We start from the raw sequence: 24,367 nt of genomic DNA, 5'->3' as shown, positions 1-24,367 counted from the left end.
CTCGTCCTTTAAAATCCCATTTCAAAAAACCATTGATTTAAAAAAAAAGACCATGACGCCCCACTCTACTGTCCATCTACAGGACAAGATCCAACCAAGCACATAAGAAAATATTACGCAAACAGTAGCTTTATTTATATCTCAACATAAGAAGAGTTCATACAATTCCATTTAATGCCACTACTTCATTGTACCTTTGACAGACAAACTCGTCTTGGCATGTACATATATTCCACTAAGAGCTTAAAATAATTTTTGTAACGCATTTATTGTTAAAACTTGAACATGAAATCGGCTCCGTGATGCTAGCAAGTGAATGAGCCTTTAAAATAAAGAGTAAAAAAAATACTTAAACCAGTTCGCCATTAGAAGAATTAGAAGGGTTGTGTACAAGACACGGCCGCTCAACGTAAACTACGTAAAACCTCTTTAGTGAAATGAGAATCGTAATATCATGTAAATATTAAGTTACATGATACAATCGCAAATTTTAGCCAAAAATTATGTTAAGGGTAAAATTTTTACGTTACAAAAAGATTACGAACGTTCTTAGCATTAAAATTTTCTTCAACCACCGCCGACGGCCATCACAGATGCTACTTAGACCGCTACCGGCGAAGACATTGTCCCAAGTGAATTCAGAACGCTGCTTTCCCGCGAGCGTTTGCGGTTTAGCTCTCAGCATTGGCAGGGCTCAATAGAATTTGTTTGTAAATCCTAGTCATGCAAGTTTGTCGGTAGCGAATGAAAAATGAGAGAGAAAATTGCACTTGCACAATTCTGTTGTCACCGATGACAGCCACTCAATGATTTGCCGCTTATTTGCTACAGACGCCATTTTTGTGAATAATTTTCGGGAGCAACTATCCATGGACGGCCACCTCTGGTAAAAAAATCCTCTCAAAACCCCTCCCCAATCATTAACAAAGGCAAGAGTTTTGCGAGAAAATTGGATTTTCTTTAGTTGGGGTGCTTTTTAGTTGGGGGTTTGCTAATTGGGGCGAAACCCAATTAAAAAGCAGCTAAACGTCAAAATGTGATGTCAAAACTGCGTTGACGTTTTGTTTCCGTGTTTGGCGGGATCGATATTTCTAAGCCTGTGAATTTTTTCTATGTTCTATGCAAAAAGTAAACAACATTTATGCATGTCAAAACGCCCCAATTAACGAACGACATTCGAGTTGGGTGACGTCTTGCCCTAATTAGCGAACGATCACTGTACTGACGACGAGTTTTTCTGCAACAAACACCGCCGACGGCCGCCATTGTTGAATGAATTTTCACTTTCACTTTGAACAGTTTTGGAAAAACAAATTCTCTGGTACACGCTCCATGAAATCTCGACCGCAAATGGCGCGCTGCTATCGCTGCTATAACGATCGCCATATACGCTACCGAAGCAAAAACTTTTCTTCCGCCACCGCTCGTTGCTACCGAGACCGCTTCCAGGCGGTCCACACTATAGCTCGCCGTGAAATCTCGATCGAAAATGACGCGCTCTTGCAAGACACAGCTCTTTTTATGCAGAGAAAATTAAGTGGTGGGATAAAAGATGCGTAACTTACATCAATCTGATGTCTGTGTTGGGGATGCTTGAACGAGATTGATAGGTACTGAAATTTTTACGGGCGTGAATGAATTAAAAATTTGGTTTCACGTTGATTTATGGAAAATGGTTTACACAGATTAGTAGCATTCAACGATTCGACTGGTCCCTTATTTGTGCCTAAATCCACGTGAAATCGGCACGGCTAAATCGTTCGTCATTTACTTGCGAACGATAGAAGTAGGTTCAAGATACTCAAAACGATATTGTTCTGCTGAGGACGAAATCAAGGTGTTCGATTAGTGCTGTGTCACTGATAGTTGCCGAAACCAGTGCATATTAGGGTGGTTCAAAAAATTGATTTTGCTCCACAGCGCTTATCTGATTCTTTACCATGTTCTGAGTGTCCTCTGAAAATTTGAGCTCATTTGGATTAAAACTGATTTAGCACAAGCCATTTCAAGTTTGCATGCAAATTAGTATGGGGAAATTTAATTTTTCATTATACTGTAAATGACGCTTCCCCATCAAGCGCAGGTTAAAAAAAACCTACATAGCTAAAAGGAATACTCAATAGCTTTCACTCAGTGAAAACCGCATCTCAATTAATCGTTCCAATAATTAGTAATCGAATTTAATCTATACCGTGGTTTTCTGAAGCTAATTGCATAACTCATCAACAGGCAACATTGCTGCTCGTGGCGCGAAAGATAGCACACACAAATTCAGGCTACTATGTTGCACTGCACATTTCAGTGATGCCCTCAAAGAAGTTTAACGATCATGACTAAAGATTCGCAACCTGTCTTAAAATCGATTACTAATTATTGGGACGATTAATCAACATGCGGTTTTCGTTGGGTGAAAGCTGTCGAGTGTCCCTTTAAGCCATGCAGGTTTTTTTCCAACCTGCGCTTAATGGGGAAACGTCATTAACAGTACAATGAAAAAATAAATTTTCTCATACTAATTTGCATGCACACTTGAAACGGCTTGTGCTAAATCAGTTTTAATCCAAATGAGCTCAAATTTTCAAAGGACACTCAGAACATGGTACAGAATCAGATGAGCAATGTGGAGCAAAATCGATTTTTTGAACCACCCTAGTGCATATCCTAGTAACTATTGTGAGAAAATCTTATATCCATACTGCATGAGGCCACGCACACAGACAGAACCCCAAAGTATTTCAATTGAGGATCCTTGCTGTAAATTTTCCATACCCACAGATGTCTCCTCTTGAAAAACACATAGGCGAAAACCCATGAAATTATATTCAAAAACAATTTACTCGAGGTATGAGGCTGTTTTAAGTTCAAAAATAATTTATTATGGCGAACAATAATCTGAATGGGGAAATGTTCCGTTTTCCATCTCACTGAACATCTCATTGCACCAATCTCGCCGTTTTCTTTTTGCTAACATGCGTGCTCACTGCTGAAAAAAATCACAAAAATAAGAAACAAATCAAATTCCTTTTTATTGCTGAGTTTTTGATGGGATGAAAATGGGAGCTATGAGATGACGTACCGAACAGTTCCCCTATGTGACGGTGCCAAAAACAGACAAAAAATAGATTAAGTAAAATAAAACAGAACAAACGTATCTTCTTGAATTGTGACAAAAATCAAATGATTGTATTGAAAAATTTTGAATTACAAACAAAGCCAAAGCCAAGTATTCTTCTTAGGCAGGAGCCATGAACTGAATAAAAAACATTACATGAACTTGATTGATATAAGACATAAAAGGTCAGGCAAAAATAAAAATAAAATGCATCGCAATATCAATATTATGCTATGGATATAACCTCCAACAATATCACTAAATCTTTTACTAAATGGTTCACATCTTTTCAACCAAACACAAAATTCTCACTCTATCATCATGGTTTACGTTTCGCACTAAATATTTTGTTCATTTATTGTCCCTAGCACCTACCACCATTTACCCCCCTCAAGAAAACGAAATTGTGATGATACCATGTTTTCGAAATTATTGCTTCCCTGCAAGCCTCTTAAAGCCAAACACCTCACGCATTAAATATTAACGAAATTGTGAGATCTTTACGTGTACATTTTATCCGCTTTCTTCGAAAACTACCGCTATCAAATGGCATATCGTAAATCAGTGGCACTCACAAGCTGTAAACGAAGCCCAGCTGTCAGCCACTATCTTTCATTATCTCAATTTAAAATTCAATTTATTAAACACATCTAGCATTATGAATTCATGAGCTTCACTTGGATTTAATTGGGGGAAAAGGTTAAAATATTTTAACCCTCTAAAAGGCAACACGATAAAAAAATAATACTAACTTAGTGCAATTTTGTTCTTGTTCCCTATCTGACCAGTGATCATCAAACCGCCTCGGAACAAACGACACGATCCCCCAACGAAAACCTGCCCTTCAGCATATCGAGGCTACTTTCCAAGCCGTACGACAGCAACAAAGACAAAGACATCTCCGAGGATAGCGACAGTCAGAAAAACGAAAACCACATCACCGCCGGAGGGCTCCAGTACACAGCCGGCGCACTCTACAGCTACCCCATCTATCCGCCCGGCCATGTGCTACGAGTGCCTCCCCAGCGGGGGCCCTGCAATCCCCTGTCGTGGTCGCTGCCTCCGCTACATCCGGCTGCGCTGGCCCACCAAGCCGTCAAGGACAGACTGGCCGGTAAGTAAGCGTGCGCGCACCCTATCATTAATAATGACACTAATTGACAACGGCACCGCGTCATCGCCGTTGTCGCCACCGAGAGATCGATTTCGGGTGTCCTAACTTTGTTGTTTTTGGGAGACCGGTTGGTTCCTCCAAGAGGTTATAATAATTTCCGGTGTTTCGTTGGGATATTTTGCTCTCCCTCGGAAAGGTAGAACAAAAAAATAATAATCGTGTTTTGGGGTAATCCACCTTGGAATGCTAGAAACTAAGGTGAGAGAGGAGTCGGTAGCCAGATCACGACATAGGTAATGAAATCGAAACAGCAAATATGGGACCAAGCAAGCGGAGACACAAACGAATTGAATCAATTTCGATCGTCGTTAAACCGGCACGCAATCACCGTCATACAGCTACTGCTACTAGGACTAGACAACTGGGGCGCTGGCTGGTTTGATGACGCTAATTGGACCCCCTTAATTATGTTTGTTCAATAGTTTCCTCATTTTGCTTAGCAAAAACTTGCGGAGCACAAACTTCTTCTGTAAACCATAGAACCTCTGAACTGTCAACAACTACTGAAAAATCAAAAATTAGTACAACAAATTTGATTACTTTTTCGGTACATTTATTTTAGATGTTTTCACCATTTTGTTCATATTTTGCTTTCTGTGCTAAATCGTAAGAAATTATTTGATTTTTCTTACGATTAATTTTTCCCGAAAGTAATGAATTTCATTGCGATTTGAAATATTTAAGCTTAGCTTAGCTTAGCTTGATTGACTGTACAAATCGTAGTTGATAGTCGTGATTGGTCGAGAAACAAAAAATATGCACAGCTCCTCAATTGAATAGTTTTCTCAGGACTAGAAAACTACTCTCACTGTACATGCTTCGGAGTTTCTTTATTACAAGACCAATAACGATGCCGATCACGTCCTTGCAGTCAATGAAGATAAGGGGAGGAAAATTAGTGCGATACTTTATCTAAAATTATAAAAAAAAAACAACACGATAACAAAGAAAAAAATCACCATCCCACGTGCTGAATGACGTCAAACTAGGTCAGCTAGGGGGAATGACGGCTTTGGCAGGTTTTGTTCTATTATTGGCAGGGGTTTTTTTATGACTGACTAGGCTGACTAGGCAAGAATATTGTGTCCAAATTTCATAAAATTTGGTCGACAAAAACCCCCTGCCAATAATAGAACAAAACCTGCCAAAGCCGTCTTTTCCCCTACTTCAAAGCGGTAAACTATAGTTATGCCTCCAGCAGCAGAAGAACAACTCAAATCGTGGTCATCGTATTCGTTGCGACGTTTTTATATTTATACCATTTTAATTTACCGTAAGTAAAATGACACGTTCTTTAGTTTATTCGATTTTTATTATCTGTTCCATTTTTAGGAGTGGAATTTGACCAATGGATTTTATTAGCTTAGCTTAGATTGACTGTACCGATCAATGCACAGTGGGCCACGTCGTGAAATTAGGAGGAAAAAATTATTTTCACCATAATGATAATATTTTAGGAACAAAGAGTCTTCAGCAATGTCAAAGCTTATTATTTAAGCTTTATTTTGAAGTTTGTTGCAATAGGGTGGCCCCACTACATTTTGAGATAAAATTTTCAACTTTTAGATTTCTAATTTTAGCATTGTACGATGTTCTAGAAAGCTGTTTCTTATTTAATTTTGAGACACTTTGCTGAAGAAACCATTGTTGTACGTCGTTTATATCATTTCCTATGATAATTTTGAATAATTATGTTAGGGTGACCCAAAAAAAATCAATATATTAATGAATAGTGGTTGGGATTTATCATCTATTCTCGAAGTGCAGCTCTCGAATTTTGATCAATAACGGCGCCTGCCAAGTCCTTACAATCAGTTAGGAAAGGAAGGGAAGGTTAGTGTGTGGTTATTGTTGCTACTAAAGACCGAGAATATCTCTGCATCCCCACATTTATCACTGGAAGGAATTTATATTAGTTGGGTGGGGTAATCAGAAACATAAATCGGGATTCACCATCGAAAGCGATGTGATCTATGCAACTTCTATTTTACCAATTAGTACGGATATTTTATATACAACAGAATTAGCATTTCCTTATCAGATTTCTAAGAATACGTGTTGAATTGTTCATCCGCGATGAGGATCCTCCTCGTTTGTCGGGTGAAGATCACTGCGTCCAGATTTTAGGACTATTGTGATATACCCTTTTACTGTGAAATACGCAAGTTATCTCAGTAACATGTTTGTCACTGAGATACCTTGGTATCGACTGAACTCAAGACCATCTATTATTGATGAATAGAGATCCTGAGTTACAGTATGTGACTCCCCCATTCTGGCGAGACTAGCTTTATGAAGCCAACCACGTCCTTGGGGGATAAGATCCATATGTCAGCAGGCCCTAAAAAGGGCTTGCTGAGAACTTTGAACCTACGTTGGGTGAGTGCACTGCAATAGCAGAGGATGTGTTCTGATGTTTCTCTCTCCTCGTCACAGAAGCGGCAATTTGAGGTTTGGATTGCTCCGATCTTTTGTAGATGGTATCTGCAGGGGCAGTGTCCAGTTATTAGACCGGTGTAGATGTTGAGATCCCTTTTGTTGAGACCTAATAGTTGTTGGGTTTTCTTGGGGTTAATCGTTACGAGCCTTTTGGATTGGCTCGTATGGGAAGTGCATTCAGTTTGATGTGATTTGACTGACCATATATTTGTTCAGTTCCATTTTTACAGAGCAGTCTGAGATCCCGCAGAAGGGCTCAGGGCCAATGAACCTTTCATTAGATCCATTCCTGGCTAGCTCATCAGCAATCTCGTTTCCCTCTAGACCCGTATGTCCTGGGATCCAATATAGGTAGACTCGATTGCGTATGGATAAGTTTTTCAAAGCCAGAATGCATTCCCACACTAGCTTTGAGTTACAAGTGTAGTTATTAAGCGACTTAAGTGCCGCTTGGCTGTCAGAGAAAATACATATTTTTGCAAATCTATACTTTCTCCTCAGGCATAATAACACGCATTCTAATATTGCATATATTTCCGCCTGAAATGGACAGGTGGACTAGGTGGACAGAAATTTTTTGTTGTAGGGCCATAGATTCCGGATCCTGTCAGATTATTCATTTTCGAACCATCTGTGAAGAAATTTATAGAGCCTGTTGGAACGCTGGGTCCACCTCCTTCCCACTCCTGGCGAGAAGGAATGAACACATCGTAAGGTAAGTCATAATTGACTACCGTTTCCATCCAGTCACTACAAATTCCTATTGCGGGATTTATGGCAAATTCATTTAATATGCTGAGGTGACCCGTAAGGTCTCCCGACAGCAGTGTTTCTGTTCTCTTTAACCTTAGAGCACTTTTTTCCGCTTCCAGCTTTATGAATTGATCTAACCGGGGCAGGTGAAGCATTGCGTCTAGGGCCAAAGTAGGGTGTACTACGAACTCCACCAGTGATGGCTATGCAAGCGGTGCGTTGGATTTTGTTGAGCTTAGCCCTTGCAGCAGCCTCATTAGTTTTAGGCCACCAGACAAGGGAAGCGTAAGTTGTCCTGGGACGGACAATGGTTTTATATATCCACATGATCATACTTGGTTTTAGGCCCCATCTTTTACCAAGGGTTTTTGAACAAACCCAAAGTGTATTGAGACCTTTCTGCACAACTGATTGGAGATGAGAGTTCCAATTAAGCTTTGCGTCGAGTATGACACCTAGATATTTTACTTCACTTGAATAAACTAATTGTGTTTGATTCAAGAAAAGGGGTTTCAGTTGTACCTTTCTCCGTTTGGTGAAAGGGATAATGGAAGTTTTTGTAGGATTTATGCCTAGTTGATACTTTTGACACCAGGAAAAAGTGTGATTTAGGGCAGATGGCATTCTTTCCACGATAACACTTTCGAATTTGCCTCGTACAATAATGACAACGTCATCAGCATATCCAACCACTTCGAAGCCTCTTCTCTCTAAGCTGTCTAGAAGCTCATCCACCACCAGTGACCACAACAAAGGAGAAAGCACTCCGCCTTGCGGACACCCCCTTGTTGCTTTAACAGTGATGTATGAACCGCTAAGCTCAGAGGAGATTTTCCGATTAGCTAGCATAGCATGTACCCAGGTAACAATGCATGGGTCGAATTTTCTCCTCAACATTGCTGACCCTATAGACGAATAAGAAGCGTTATCGAATCTCAATATCAAGAAATGCTGCAAGAGCAATTTCTTTTGCATTAAGTGTTTTTCGATTTTTGAACTACCGTATGTAGTGCCGAGATCGTAGATTTTCCACTTTGAGAAGCGAATTGGTGTTTTGACAAAGGCATTGCTTTCATAAATTTGTGATTTATGGACTCACATAGTACCTTTTCCATAATGGTTATCAGTACAGATGATAATCTTAGCGGCCTGAATGCTTTGGGGTTGGTTTTATCTCTCTTGCCTGCCTTCGGAATGAAGACAGCCCGGATTTGACGCCAATCGTTAGGTATGGTGTGCCCCAAAATCAGACTCGCCTTAAAAATCTCAACCAAGGGTGGAACCAGTGTTTTCTCCTCTTTTGGATCAACGCTGGAAATATTCCATCCATGCCAGGAGACTTAAATGGCTCGAAAGATCTCACAGCCCTCTCAACCCTGGCCCGAGTGAAAGCTTCCTTTGCAACCTTTATTGCGTCTTTTTAGACCCAGAAACCCATGATTGGATATCTTGTGGATCTGAGACAGCAATTCCAGTGCCTTGGTCGCCGATGCTCGACTCAGGGATTGAATCAGGAAGTGGATGTTTAACAATTCGCTCAGTGTATCGCTAGGCTCTACAGTGAGCGAACCATCCATCTTTCGGAGGCTACCCACACCATTGGAGTGGCCTTTTGAAAGATTTTTTGGAGTCTGGCCACTACGGGTGTATTCTCTATGCTTTCACACATTAGAATCCACGATTTCCGTTCGGCTGACCTTATTTCTTTGTTGTAGTTCGTCAGGGCCTTTCTGTATAGGCTCCAATCGCCGGTTCGCTTAGCACGATTGAACTCCCTACGCGCAGTTTTCCTAAGCTTCTCAAGAGTTTTATTCCACCATGGAACGTCTCTACTCGAACTAGTTGATTTAGTTGGACAGCTCTCTTGGTAGGCGTTAAGGATTTTTGTTTTAATGGATTTGGACGCATCTTCCAATTGTGTTATGGACTTGATGTGACTTTCTATGATGTACTCTTCGGATCGTAGGATAGCTGAGTAGGATTCCCAATCAGGTTTCTTAGGATCTTTAAACGTATTTTCCATCGTTAGACCCCTTCCCATTCGAAGATGATGTGTTTATGGTCTGACATTGATATTTCTTCAGAAACATGCCAGTTTTTATTTTATCAGAGATAGACCGACTACATAGAGTCAAGTCCAAAACTTCCTGACGAATGGAGTTTTCAAACGTGGGCTTGTCACCAACATTACAAATGTCAATGTTCTTGGAAGAGAGAAACTGTAACAGGTACTCACCTCTGGTGTTTATATTGGTACTTCCCCATACGGTGTGATGTGCATTTGCGTCGCACCCTATGACGAAGGGGGTGTTGTGTCGGTGGCTGTAGGCTACGAGCGCAGCTATTTCTGGAGGAGGATTTCGTCCACGTCACCTGGGAAGTGTGCCGAGACCACCAAGATCTCTCTACTCCCTCTGGCGGAAGGTACCTCCATCCTGACCGCTACGATGTCCCTTTTTATGAATTCTGAAATTGGAAAGTATTTACAGTTGTTATGTAATAAAATAGCCGCTCTAGGAGAAAGCTGGCTGTCATCACATACCAACTTACATGAGTGTTGTGGAATACCTTGTATTCTGGATTTATTGACCCATGGCTCTTGAATGAGGGCCACGGTTAAATTCTCTTTGGTGAACCTCCGACAGAGCACACCCGTGGCGCTCTCAGCATGGTGGAGGTTCACTTGCAGAACGTTAGTCGCCATTTCCGGGTTCCCTTTTTTCCGGACGACGACTGTCCGGCTTTGGATGTTGCGGATCATCAGGATGTCGTTTGGTATTACAGTCTGGGTTTCTCTCTTCCCTGTAGCAACCTGGCCCGCCAGTTTCGCCTCTGTGGTCAAACTGTCGCTTTTTGCACCCCCTTTGCCCTGTTTAGATACCTTTGGTTTGGTACCACTAGAGCAGGGGTCGCATGTAAGCTTCTGAGCTTTTCCTTTAGAGGCGGACAGACTAGCCTTTATGGTGCTTTTGGGGTGAGATTTACTAACCTCGCCCGAACCGGAGGCTTCCTCAGATTTCTCTTGGGTCGGCCTTCCAGTTAGCCGAACCTCGCTTGAACAGGAGGCCTCCTCAGATTGCTCTTGGGTCGGCCTTCCAGTCGGATTGGCGGTAGCGGCAGTCAGTTGATCTGTAATCTTCCTTAGTTGGATTTCACCAAATCGGTAGTTGAGGGTGTATTTGGACTTCTTCAACTTTTCCATCGACGCACCCTCTACTGTGAAGATCCATTCAACATGAATATCTTTCAGAATGGATCGTTTCACAATACGCCAATTAGTTGTTGTGATGTCATTTTGGCTTTCTATGAGAGCCTTTATTCGGTCGTCATCATAGCTGGAGCTTTGTGGGAAGAATGCTCGGATCATCTCTGGACGTGGAATCGCCACTTCGTCCATTGCCATCAGCTCTGCACCTTCCCAGGGTTTCATGGATGGGGATATTCTCTTTAACCACTCAGCAGTCTCTTGATCCTTACAGATTAGAACCATGTAACCGGACTTGTAGATGAGGTTGTTGAATTTGGGTTTTATTGGCTCGTTTCGCTGTTGAACTACTCTGAGCAGGAGTGCTTCTTGTAGAAGGTCTAGCTGGGCTGTAGTGAGTTGGACGGTGGGAAAGTCTTTGGGTATTATCCCGACCTTCACGCTTTTGGCCATATCACTGTAGCTGATACCAGCTGTTTTCCTCATGGGTGGGTTTTGTTGTCCAGACACGTTTTTCTGAGGCGCGCGGTTTGAGGACTGTTGGGCGCGCTCTCTCGGATCCAGATGGTGCTTCACCCTTTTTTGTTTGGGGTCCTCTGTGGCGGATTTGTCTAGGTCGTTTCTCGAGCGTTTTGAGGAAGTGGGCTCGCTCTCCTTATTCAGGATTATGGACAAGGCCTCATTCCGGTCTTTTCCCTTCTCCCGGAGAGTTCTAAGCTGCTTCCTCTGCAGGCGATGTGAGTGTGGGGATTTTCTTTCTCGGAGCACCCTTGGCTTCCGTAGAACCCTTGTTATCTTCGGATCCTTTGCTACTTGCTAAAGATTTTTGGGGGTTGATGATGATCCTTATACCATCATCTTCGTTATCTTCCATGTCCAACAGGTTGGAGTCGGTCGATGAGGGGTTGTAGATCTGGATCAGCTTTGTAGAAACATGTGCTGCTCCGGGAGATAGGCGTTGAGGGCAGGATATTTACATCTTCTCCTGCGAACTACTGAGTAGCTGGTCTTCGGTAAGGCCAAGCTGACTCAGAGTATTCTCCACTTCGCTCTCACACGACTGAGAGAGGCAGTCGTCACCTTGAGGGTTGTTTGTAGAATTTGTACTCATTTTTGGTCCCACGAGTAGCTAGGGAAATAAATGTCCGCTGCACCAGTGCCCCGCCGTAGTGCAGTAAGGGCTGCTTACTGGGGTGTTCGCCTGGTGCACCCCAGGCTCCGTTCATGATTGAGCATGTTTAGAACCCCCTCAACCATTCAGCCCTCGGCACGGGTCGCATGACACCTTGGCATTGGGGTTTATCCATTTTTGCTTTACACGATGGCCATGAATAACAGCCATCGCAACCTTCCTCCTTTACCAGGGCTTAGGACCTGTAGCTCAAGTTCTCAATAGTTTCACAATCTTTCGGACATGCAACCACAGCGCAACATCATTTCTAGCGGAGTGGATAGCGATGCTAGCGATGAGGATTAACAATAAATCACTCAAAGTGAGCGATTGTTCATTTGAATGTGAACTAAAACGCCAACGCCATCGTTATTGTTTGAATGCGAGGATATGCAATGTTACCTGAGAAGTGGCGATCAGTGGTATCAAAACAAAACATCTTTTCAAAAAAAAAAGTAAAAAACTTACTTTCCCCACAAGCCATAAAAATAAGCTTAGAGCCTGACAGACGACGTGCAATGCTTCTGCTAATGGAAATAATGTCCAAAACAAAGGGTTTATTCATTTTAAGTTGATTCAAAACAATAGTGGAACACGACGGAACAAAACAAAATATTGTGCATTCGGTAGCTTAAAACCGAATCTTTCAGATAGTGACTGTTTGGCTTGCCGCCTCTTGCCGCTTTTCATGATGTATTGATGTGAAAATCGACTATTTATTCTAATGATCCCTTAATAACTTTGACAGGTTTCAAGATAGATCAAAGTAGTCTTCTAGACAAACATGTTTTTTGTCATTATGCACAACTTTCTAGAACAAACCATAGTGCTAAAATCGTTTCCAAAAAAGTTATGCTCAAAATATGATTTTTGGGGGTCATTCATACAAAACGTGCTCTAATTCCTTACAAAACCGTTTGTCCAATATTGTGTCTTCAGAAAAGATGTTCCAATTCACATTCTTTATAACATTGCAGAGAACAATCACTGCTTTTGTAGATCTGCGTAATTTTTCTATTTCATACCGCCCTTCAAGGTGGATAGATCATTGATATTTTCTTATCAAAAGAAAGCCCAAGAAACATCCTTCAGCTCTTCTGAAGACATCATGACTCTAAAATGTAGTTTTCAGGTCGAAAACTAAAAAACGCACGTTTTGGGGGCTTCTGAACCAGTGTGTATTGTAGTGAATGTAATTTGGAACAAAAAGCACTCGAAGGTTGGACAAATACTCAATTATATAATTTTGCATTGAGATTGGAGAGGTCTTGAGAGAAGTCCACCGATTATTGTTTTATTTGAAGTTATGATTCTCACGAGAGTTAGAGGGATCAGTTACGTAATGAACGACATCAAATCAGGCTAATTTTAGTTTTAAGAAAATAGAGTAGTTTGTTCAATTTTTTTCACAATTTTATCGTATGGGTTAATAATTTTGATAAGACCAAAAAAATACTTCATATTTCCTGTGGAGTTAAACAAAAACGGACGAAACGACAATTGATGTGTGTTTTCAAGAAAATAAATGTTTAAAGGAACAAAGCAGCTACAGGAGCATTCTCCTTGCGAATCAAAAGATTCAACGAGAACAATACAACGGAGAATAACAAATACAAGAGAAATACGCAAGAATAAAGCGAGAAATAATATGAAAATAATAACTTAAAAAACTTCTGCACGGCTGGTATACAAAATCGAAAGACGCCACCCACGCAACCAATCGAACATTCACTTAAACGAAACGGGACCCCTGTTCGATCAACAGGATCGCCCTCAGAATCGAATCTTTAAACTTCAAACACCAATGATTTAAAAATCTTCGTACCTGAACCTGAAAGGTCAACAAATCACACACACACCCGTATCCGAACAGCTGATGGAAAACTAAAAAAATCACTTTTTCTACGCGAACCGAAAAAAAAAATACACCGCCAAAAACGTGTCACATCGTAAAAATCAGCCACAATCAGCCGAAATTAACAAAAAGCGTTGGATAGAATTCTTTTGGATAAAAAAAATTGACGTTCACCTTCGCGAACGGTTACTACGATCAGTCTTGGAATTTGACCAATGGATTTTGTTGTTAATAAACAACAATATTTGAAATATGCGAATGATTATAAATTGGGAATATTATGTACAATGTTTTCTATAGGAAACATGTAACAGAAACATTTTTATAGCAACAAATGAGACATTTGACATATGTGGATTTATTGAGCGTTTTATTACGGTTTGAAGATAGTTATGTCTACAAATAAAGCAGCAAACCCATGAAGCCTTAAAATTGTTGATAAATGTTACTAAAGCCTTAAAATTGTACTTTTTACAAGATAAAGGAAAACTAATGCTCGAGCTGAGTGATCCTGAATGAGTGAGTGACTTAGCTTTCTAGTAGATATTACCAAACATTCCCCAGCAAACACAAGATCGTATATCATAGCGAATAAGTATACAAAGTGGAGGCCATATACGCAAAATGCACACAGAAAAAAATAATGAAAAGTAATCGACGCGTAAATAATAAAGACGTGGAAAATTACACTATTTTGGGCGTACATGAATCTTTTCCAACAAGTTCTTCCTAAATGTATGCAATTTACATAGCATTATGACACTTATTCGTATAAAAAGTGTCATAATGCAATGCAAATTGCATACATTCAGGTGATAATATCGTTTAAATTTACGCTATTTTTGGCATTCCCTTTATGTGCATTACTTTCGTGTAAATTTCAACAACTTTTTCTATCTGTGCACGCAGTCAAATGGAGGAATGCGCCTATATCGCCTCCACCTTGTACACTTATTCGCTAGCATATGCGATTTTGTGTTGGCTGGGTCTCAATGACTTGAACATGAAGCTGCAAGGAAAGGATCAACATAATGAACTTTTATTATGCAACATTAAGTGAGTGACTGAATGAGTGAGTGACTTAGCTTTCTAGTAGATATTACCAAACATTCTCAATAACTTGAACATGAAGCTGCAAGGAAAGGATCAACATAATGAACTTTTATTATGCAACATTAAAGCTTTTGAAACATAATTAACACTTTGGCACAGTTGCTAGTACAATCGAAGCCTTTCAATTGGAATTTACTAGCCTATTCTTTCATTTTCGAGAACACAGACGAAATTTCCATTTTTTCAACACCGTTTACTGATGTGAATAATGTAATTGAAATGTTTCAAATGGAGATTATTGACTTCCAATGCAACGGCCAGCTCAAACCTAAATTTTAGATAGAAACGTCTTTCATAAGATATTTTCGCTCTTCGGAAGCACGTAATCGTGTGAACAGCTTTTTTCAAGAATGAAAGCCGTAAAAAACGAATTTCGGTCACTGATTACGAAATCAATAAGCGTCGGGTATTGTAGAGTAGCCAACAGTTCAATTTTTTACCAAAATAGGGGAAATGTTCCTATCTCCATCTCACTGTACATATATCCATCTCATCGCTAAACAAAGAAATACGGCACCAAATTCGTCGCTTCTTTTTGTCAACATGCGTGCTCACTGCTAAAAAAAATCACAAAAATAATAAACAAACCAAATTCCTTTCCATTGCTTTGTTTTTGATGGGATTGAAATAGGAGCTATGAGATGAAGTGGCGAACCGTTCCCCTACCTGTTATGTAAACATAAACACGAAAATCAACAACAATCTTTGAACCCAATAAAATCGTGTTTAGTTTTTCGCTATTCTAGAATAATTAAAAAATAACATTGATTACTTTGAAACCATGCAAAAAATGTGTAAGTACCGAATATTTTCTGGCCCGCCAGCAGGTGTTAATTCTGAAAATTGGCCCGTGGCTTGAAAAGGTTGGACAGGCCTGACCTAGATAAACAAATTTCTCCCTTGTTATGTGTTGTTCTTTGATGCAGAAGATTGACTGCAGTGTTGACAGAGATACATTTTTATTCGCGTTTCTCGTGTCCAAGCTCTAGGAATACCCACCTTTTTTAGTCTATTGGTATAATACGCGGCTACAAAACATAATACCACTGCCAGTTTAGTTTAGGGAACTTTCAGGTTCAAAATTGAAAATAACACTTTTGATCATTGTTCAAATAGATTTTTTCCTCTTTTCGATCACTAACGTATCTAACGAAAACCGTGAAAGTGTCTTCAAACGAGAAAATGCTTTGCATACATTTGCTGAGAGTATGATTTTTGAATCAATTTGGACTGTTAGATAAGTTTGTTTTCATCGAATTCATCCGTATAGCAAAACAAAAGTTCTTGCTGCAAAAAGGAAGCGATTTATAAATAAATTAGTGTTGAGTTCAATATAAATTTTCAGCTCTATATTTAAAGGTGCTTAGGGGTCCCCAGTTATCCTTGCGTTCAAAGACGTAGGATGCCAATCCGGAGATGGCAATTTCGATTCTCGGTCCGGTCCAGAATGTTTTCGGTTTGGAAACATTCTTGACTCCCTGGTGTATCCATTGTACTTGCCACACAAGATACATACTCATGCATTGGCGGACATAGAAAGCTTTCAATTTATTTAACTGTGGAAATGCTAATAGAACACAAAGTTGAAAAGCAGGCCAAGCTGAAAAGGAAAGTTGAAAAGCAGACCAAAGAGAAAGAATAAGAAGATTTAAGGGTGCAGATCCTGTAATGTGTGATGCGTGATTCACTGATTCAGCCTACCAAATAATGAAATAATAAATAAATAATAAATGAAAGTAATTGCCAATGACAATAATGTGACAAAAAAATGAAAAGTAAACTAAATCTTATTGGTGAAATCCGGCTCATCCGTACGACATTGCATTGATTGAGTATTTAAGAAGAATGCCTTTCATGGTTTTCAGGATTAATTATAGATTTTTAGAAACATTTTCTCAATATTATTTTTGTAATCTCAATTTTCCGTATTTCGTTTTTTTTTCTCTAAAATATCTATTACATGTTTCTCTTCACTCTATTCAAACACGACTATTTTTATTTCGATGTTGTTTCAAGAACTACAGTTAAACCTCCATGAGTCGATGTTCTATGACTCGATATCGACCCATAGAAGCAAATTATGCTATATTAAAAAATATTTTCTGTGTTACTGTGATGGTCCCTTCAAACAGCTTTCCAAGGGTTTTCTGTTCCACATATCGAAATTTCCACGAGACGATGGTTTTCTTTGTAGTCTTTTTAAACTTTTCTCCAATTTTATAATATCCCTCTCAATCTACTAAATGTTGGCTCAAAGGTTAAGTTTTTTAAAGTTTAGTGGAGAATCAATCGTAAAGATCCGTCACTTAAGTTCTGTGTTGAAAAAATGTCCATTCTCTGGTGATTCTTTGCCTTTTCTAATGCGTATTACGTCCAAATGAACTTCTTGCCTTTGTCATACGAAGAAGCATTATGTTGATTCCAACAACTTTCGGCTTTATGTTTCCAACATTCCCGACTCATCGGAACAAGATTATTAGCACGAATTAGGACGACCTCCCGAGATCAGAAAAAAATAACAGGTACGGAAACGGAACAATTTCAAACCGTCCCAAAATTCCCATAATGGGATCGCCCTCTACTGATGTCAGACCCTATATTTAAAACAATCAACAAAGCGTGCGCGATGGATTTATTCCCTGTGTTGTCTTCTGGCAGCCCCTAGTTTGGTGTAGGTGCGGATGATGCTGAATTATAGGGTTCAACGTCATTATCAACTCGTCTTGACGGCGAGTGCATAAACCTTATGTTGTTTTTCCTCGTGTGCCTGCGTTCGGACATTTATGACAGCTCTATGGTAGACAACCATACACAGCTGGCGGATATTGTCCAGCTTTTTTAGTGACAAGGTTATTGGTATGTTTTTTTTCAAGTCATAATTATAAAATCCCTAATAATCCTAGCATGCGATATTTGTCCAACTTCGATTGCTAGGATTTACAATCAATTTTGCCACTTGCACCTGCCATCAAAAGTTAACTATCAACTAAATTGATTTGTCAATCAATAAGGAAATCGAGCATACGACCTTAATTCTTAAAAATGGCGAAAAAATGTAATGCTCAATTATTTGCTTACCAATAATTTACACATGCTCAGCTTAAGGGTTTATAAGAGACAAGTAATAATTTAATCGTGAATATTTAGACATCCAAACTTATTATAGATTTCTATATTTGAGTAGCATTTTTTCAAATTCAACACAGCTGCAATCAACACAATCTAAATTCCAATAAATGACTTCAAATATTCAAGATTCAACAACTCAAACTCAAAACGGTATTCATCCTCAACATATCAAATCGACACCATAGTCGGAATGACTCAGCAGTCAACCAGCTCATCAATGGCCAGACATTTTTATCTTCCGCCTGTAACATGGTCTATTAATATCACTTATCGTCAATCGTAACTAATTGGTTTCCTCAAAGACACAATCCGATGTGAATAGTGTGTGTTGACAATTTTCCGGTTCTACATCTCAATGGGGGCTCGCTCAGTAGGTAGGTGCCAGGGATCGCCCCTGTCTGACGGACGAGAGATCATTCACATACCTATACCATACTGGGACAAAACAAAACACCACAATGGGAACTGCCTATTTCGGTTCGGACGAGCACATGCGCAGACGAAGGAATTTGGGTGTTATCAACTCCACCCGGCAAACAAGAGTCTGCACTTAAATGATTCGGACGCTGTTGGCAGGAGAACCCGGGTGGTATGGCCAATCGAGTTATCGGGTTGTATCTTTTTTTGTCGTTTATTTTTTACTCGTGGTTCCGTTTTATACTGAAAATAAAAAAACCTTTGCTAGTTGGGTTATTTCATTCATACTTTAGTCCTTGATAATAAAGTTCGTTACTCCATATCCATTGATCAATGGATTGTTCTGGTTCAGCAAGGATGAACTTAACTGGCTTTTAGAAATAACACTTCTACACCTTCATTCAATTAATAGCTTGATGTCATGTTTTATAACATATATTCATGTTTATGCATCCCAAATTAAAATTACTATCGAAATCACATAGAAGAGTTTCTACATGACTGATTTTTCACCTATTCATTTGTTTATATTTTTTGATATTCATTGCAGATCACTGATCATTGGTAAATTGTGTTGAAACGCAAGATCAGCACAGGAGATTTTTAAACCTTAGGGTTCGTCACTTGTAATATTTAATCTTTGAATCTGTTGAAATCATTTTCATATTTTATAATCTCACGCAGACATGCTTTTATTTGCATGTCCTCAAAAAATGTTTTACGAAAGAAGAGATGGCAAACAAAAAGAACAGGGGACACCGACTTTGGACTTCCAAAGATGGAGTGCAATGGAGTCGAGAATGTTTTTCACCCGAGAACATCCTAGACCGGATCGAGAATCGAATCGCCATCTTGGATTGACATTCGATTCCCGATCCGGCTTACGGTACGCCTTTGCTCGCAAGGCAAACTGGAGACCCTTGGTGAAACTTTGCAGTTGATTGAAATAGGGGAACAGACGGCTTTGACAGGTTTTGTTCTATTATTGTCAGGGGGGTTTTTGTCGACCGAATTTTATGAAATTTGGCCACAATAAAATGAATTTAAAAATGCTCGTGAATTAGGTAGGGGGAATGACGGCTTTGGCAGGTTTTGTTCTATTATTGCCAGGTTTTTTTTTTATGATTTGCTCAAATTGGGCCTAAACATACTTTGACATGCATTGATATGATATGCAGGTAGGGGGACCTAATTCACGAACATTTTTAAATTCATTTTTATTGGCATACTAGTCGACCCGGCAGACGTTGTCCTGCATAGTAGGCGAAAATACGCGTTGTGAACTACTCAAGCGAAATTCCTATACAAATCTTAATTTTAGTATTCTCATTCTTACTCGCAATTTTTACATGAGGAAATATCATATAAATCCGTCGGAAACTGTAACGAACATATCTGTTGAAGGAGTGAAGAAAATCCATCCAGCCGTTTTCGAGTTATGCGGATACGAACACAGACCATTTCATTTTTATTATATAGATTGGTCTCGATGCTACTCATATTTTTGTTTAAGAATATGACTTTATCGGTCTCTGGATTAATCAATACGGCTAAATTTTCCATTTGCCGACGTTTCGGCAGGATGTATTTTGCTCTTTTCAACCGTTTTTCGTTTTGTAAAATATGTCTAATTCATGGTTTTGAGCTTCTTGTATGCACCACCTAATGAATATAAATAATTGTAGGATGGAATACTAAACATTTTAACATGGTACACTTTTGAACACTGAAAACTATTTATTTTGGTAAAAAAAACGTAAACTACTGTACACTATGGATGATGATGGAAACATTTTCTATTTATCGACTAATCGTTTATGTCGACTGCTGTTGTGGTGCTACTAATTGACTAATTGTGCAATGTGCTATTTTAGTAGTTTTCCCGTGAAAATGCAGAATACATCCTGCCGAAACGTCGGGCAATCGAAAATATAACCGTATTGAGCAATCCAGAGACGGAGAAAGCCAGCAGCAACAATATTTCCAGTCGTTAATTATAACAGTTATAAAGCAGGCTTCCGAGCCTCTTGAAAGGAGGCTTCCGAGCCTCTTGAAAGGAGGCTTCCGAGCCTCTTGAAAGGAGGCTTCCGAGCCTCTTGAAAGGAGGCTTCCGAACCTCTCGAAAGGAGGCTTCCGAACCTCTCGAAAGGAGGCTTCCGAGCCTCTCGAAAGGAGGCTTCCGAGCCTCTCGAATGGAGGCTTCAGGCCTCTCGAAAGGAGGCTTCTGAGCCTCTTGAAAGGAGGCTCTGAGCTCTCTTGAAAGGAGGCTTCAGGCCTCTTGAAAGGAGGCTTTGAGCCTCTTGAAAGGAGGCTTCGAGCCTCTTGAAAGGAGGCTTCCTGAGCCTCTTGAAAGGAGGCTTCAGGCCTCTTGAAAGGAGGCTTCTGAGCCTCTTGAAAGGAGGCTTCTGAGCCTCTTGAAAGGAGGCTTCCGAGCCTCTTGAAAGGAGGCTTCCAGGCCTCTTGAAAGGAGGCCTGAGTCTTGAAAGGAGGCTTCTGAGCCTCTTGAAAGGAGGCCCGAGCTCTTGAAAGGAGGCTTCTGAGCCTCTTGAAAGGAGGCTTCCAGAGCCTCTTGAAGGAGGCTTCTGGAGCCTCTTGAAAGGAGGCTTCTGAGCCTCTTGAAAGGAGGCTTCTGAGCCTCTTGAAAGGAGGCTTGAGCCTCTTGAAAGGAGGCTTCCTGAGCCTCTTGAAAGGAGGCTTCCAGGCCTCTTGAAAGGAGGCTTCTGAGCCTCTTGAAAGGAGGCTTCTGAGCTCTTGAAAGGAGGCTTCGAGCTCTTGAAAGGAGGCTTCAGAGCCTCTTGAAAGGAGGCTTCTGAGCCTCTTGAAGTAGGCTTCCTGGAGCCTCTTGAAAGGAGGCTTCCGAGCCTCTTGAAAGGAGGCTTCCGAGCCTCTTGAAAGGAGGCTTCCGAGCCTCTTGAAAGGAGGCTTCCCAGCCTCTTGATATGAGGTTTTCGAGACTCTTGACAGGAGGCTTCTTGACATGAAGTTTTCTAGCCTCTTGAAAGGAGGCTTCCGAGCCTCTTAAAACGAGGCTTCCTGACATTTTGTAGGAAGGCTTCCGCACCTCTTGAAAGGAGTCCTCAGAGCCTCTTGACAGGAGGCTACCGAGCCTCTTGAAAGAAGGCTTCCGAGCCTTAATAGGAGGTATCCAAATCTCTTGAAACAAGGCTTCTGAGCCTCTTAAAAGGAGGTTCTTTGGTTTTAGTTCAAAAGGAAACTAAACATATTATTCAATATTTAGTTTCAGTCAAGTAGATTGCATTGGAGATTTTTTAAGTTTGTTCATTCGACGTTTTGTCTTTTTGTTCACAGCCCTTCTGTGCTGGTTGCGAAGGGCAGGATTAAATTGACTTTGATTTACTGAACGCCATGCTTATTATGTACAAAACAAAGTTTTGAAAAAATGCACAATTATAAAAACTTTATCAATAAGCTTTGATTGGAATGCATCCGCCATTACGCATTTTTATCCGAGGTACCTCCTAGGATCAGCCAAGGAACTGCTGTCTTGCGAATGCTGAGGAATGGCAAAGATGGTTAGTTGGACACTTACTTTAGAAAGATGCAGAGAACTCTGCGACTCTCATAGGTGCATCGGGAAACTTTGGCATTTTTTATTCCTTTCTTTATTTGGTAGGCACTCTGTGTTTCTTAACCTCTACTGTGCCGAGATCTACTGTGGTATTCTGCTGTACAGAACCCACACTGAATCTAGTTTTAGATTTCCATGATTCATTATTGTTGTCGTTGCCGGTCCATCTCATCGTGACGTGAGTCCATTGTGTCCGTTTGTCCATGCCGTGTGTATCCAATGATCGTTGCATTGTTCGGTTGCCATTTATCCGGGTTACGTTGGAGGAATGCCTCCGAGAAGAACAAGTTGTCAGTCGTCATCAGGCAGCCGTGGCGGTAAGGCGCGTACTCCAAACGCCACCCTATGGGCTGCGGATCCAGCGACTGACGAGGGTTTGGTGGAGGGGCTGGGAATCGAACCCATGACCATCCGCTTGTAAGGCGAACGTGTAGCCAACTACACTACGGGACTCCCCAAACTTTGGCATTGTTATTGTAGTTATGACAGTAGGAATCGTTTTGGTAGAACGTGAAACACATATAAAAATACAAAGAAATACAAAGTAGGAAAAGGATGAGCCTGGAATTGACCTGCTCATAAGGGAAAAGTTGTAGTTACCAGAGTGGATGTAATTAAGAGTGTCGACACTGTCAGAATTGAAACAAAATTCATCTGTCATTCCCATACAAAATCGCGTTCCAAACGAACAGGAGACCTGTCAAATGCGGCACATGTCGCCACTCTTAATTACATACACTCTGGTAGTTACTACACCACCGAGCTCTTCTATCAAAATCTCACACTACATTTGTATAATAATTCACAAATAATCTTATAGACTTGTTGCCGTTGTCTTTATGGTCGCTCTGAGATCATCAAGGAGATTCTGTAGGTAATCTAAGTACTTCAGCTGAGTTCAGTTTGTTCAGTTCTGTGATTTTAGTTGAACGCGAAGAAGCTTTCATAGTTTTGTGCTGTAAATAGAATTTTAACTATGCTTAAATGGTGATGTACACGTTTATATCCCCCGTTGACTACTAAATCGATTATAAACAAGATGGCTTTTCAATTCCTCGACCGTATTAACTTCAAAAGGAAAACTCATATTACCTTGTTCATAGCCGCCCATTTTAATTTGATGTCATTTATCATCATAAAAAGCTGAAGTAAAGCAGACGACTGGAAAATTACGACTCGGAAGAATGAACAACGGATGGTTGAACAAGAATAATACTCAACTGGACAAATGAGTGTACAAAAAAAGCACGCTCTGAGGAAAAAAAATGTAACGACAAGCAATTTTCGATGTTTACGTCAGTCAACTACGGGAGCGCAGGAATGAGAAATGGCTTCTGGGCGTGTTCCAGTTCCAGGGAACTGCGTTTGAAGCAATGGCATTTATTTTCTTGTGTTATACGACGAGTCGGCGGAGCAAACAGTAGCTGAATAATAATGAACGGCGATGCAATTGAGTTAAATTTTTCGGATAATTATGATATATTAAATTTGCAGGTTTTTGCACAAAATTACCCAATCAGTTAAGTCTCATCCCATCGACAACTGTTAACTGTTTGTTTCGACATTTTTTTTGCAAAGAGTAACGTAGAATCAAACGTTTATTAAAAAATAAGTATTTTGTTGTACTACATGGTAAGATCGCTTGCATATTCTTTTATCATTACATACAAATCGAATTGGCTCTATGAATTGATAAAACCACATGCAGCTCCGCTTTAAAAATCTACACACTCAGTTTTTATTTCTGCAGCTTGGCAAAAATCCGCACAGCCGTGCGCCAGCAAAATAAAAAACTGATATCGCGGTAAAAAAAAAAATATGTAAGTAGAATCAAAGCGGTATTGAGCTTTGAATTAACTTCTTTCGTGCCAAATGATACAAAACACCTTAAAAATGCTTGGAACAACAACACTCATACCGAACCATTAGCTCGTTCCTTTTGATTCATTCATTAAAAACTAACGTCTCTTGGAAGCATTTCTGAAAGGCGACCGCCGGTCGCGACAGTTTAAATTACCATCACTGAAAACACGCATTTTATCACGAAACAACGTCCATAAATCGAGTGCTTAATAAGTCGTTGTGCTCAAGCCGCGCGACGGCAACCCACCGTTGAACGAACAGAGGAAACGAAAAAAAAGTCGACAAAGACTGAAGCCAATAAATGTGGACCCCATCCCGAAGAACCGGGTCTCTCAACTAGTCATCACACCCGCAAGCGTCGCGCCGTCCGAAGATGATTAATATCATCCGAATGGAAACACATCTTCCCCGGTAGCTGATATCAAATTAATTTCATTACGAAACGGAAGCCAAACCCTACAGGCGATGGACAACGGAGCGAAAAATCGGGGTTCGAAATGTGGCACTTTTGAGATGCGAGTAATTACCATCTAAAGCTCTCATAAAA

The 24,367-nt window shown here is 40.3% G+C and overlaps 1 protein-coding gene across 4 annotated transcripts in view; it reads left to right on the top strand.

Annotated features, from left to right (window-relative positions):
• Positions 1-24,367, top strand: part of LOC134205133 (T-cell leukemia homeobox protein 3) — a 348,199-nt gene that overhangs the window by 118,042 nt on the left and 205,790 nt on the right. For all 4 annotated transcript variants that reach the window (XM_062680085.1, XM_062680084.1, XM_062680083.1 and 1 more), the window contains exon 2: positions 3,901-4,226. In XM_062680085.1, coding sequence (XP_062536069.1) covers positions 3,901-4,226 — 326 coding nt within the window. The remainder of the gene's footprint in view (positions 1-3,900; positions 4,227-24,367) is intronic.

The sequence above is a fragment of the Armigeres subalbatus genome, chromosome 1, assembly GCF_024139115.2.
Source record: "Armigeres subalbatus isolate Guangzhou_Male chromosome 1, GZ_Asu_2, whole genome shotgun sequence".
In the NCBI taxonomy this organism is placed as follows: domain Eukaryota; kingdom Metazoa; phylum Arthropoda; class Insecta; order Diptera; family Culicidae; genus Armigeres; species Armigeres subalbatus.
Note: the sequence above shows the minus strand (reverse complement) of the source record. Positions and strands in the feature narration are given on the sequence as shown.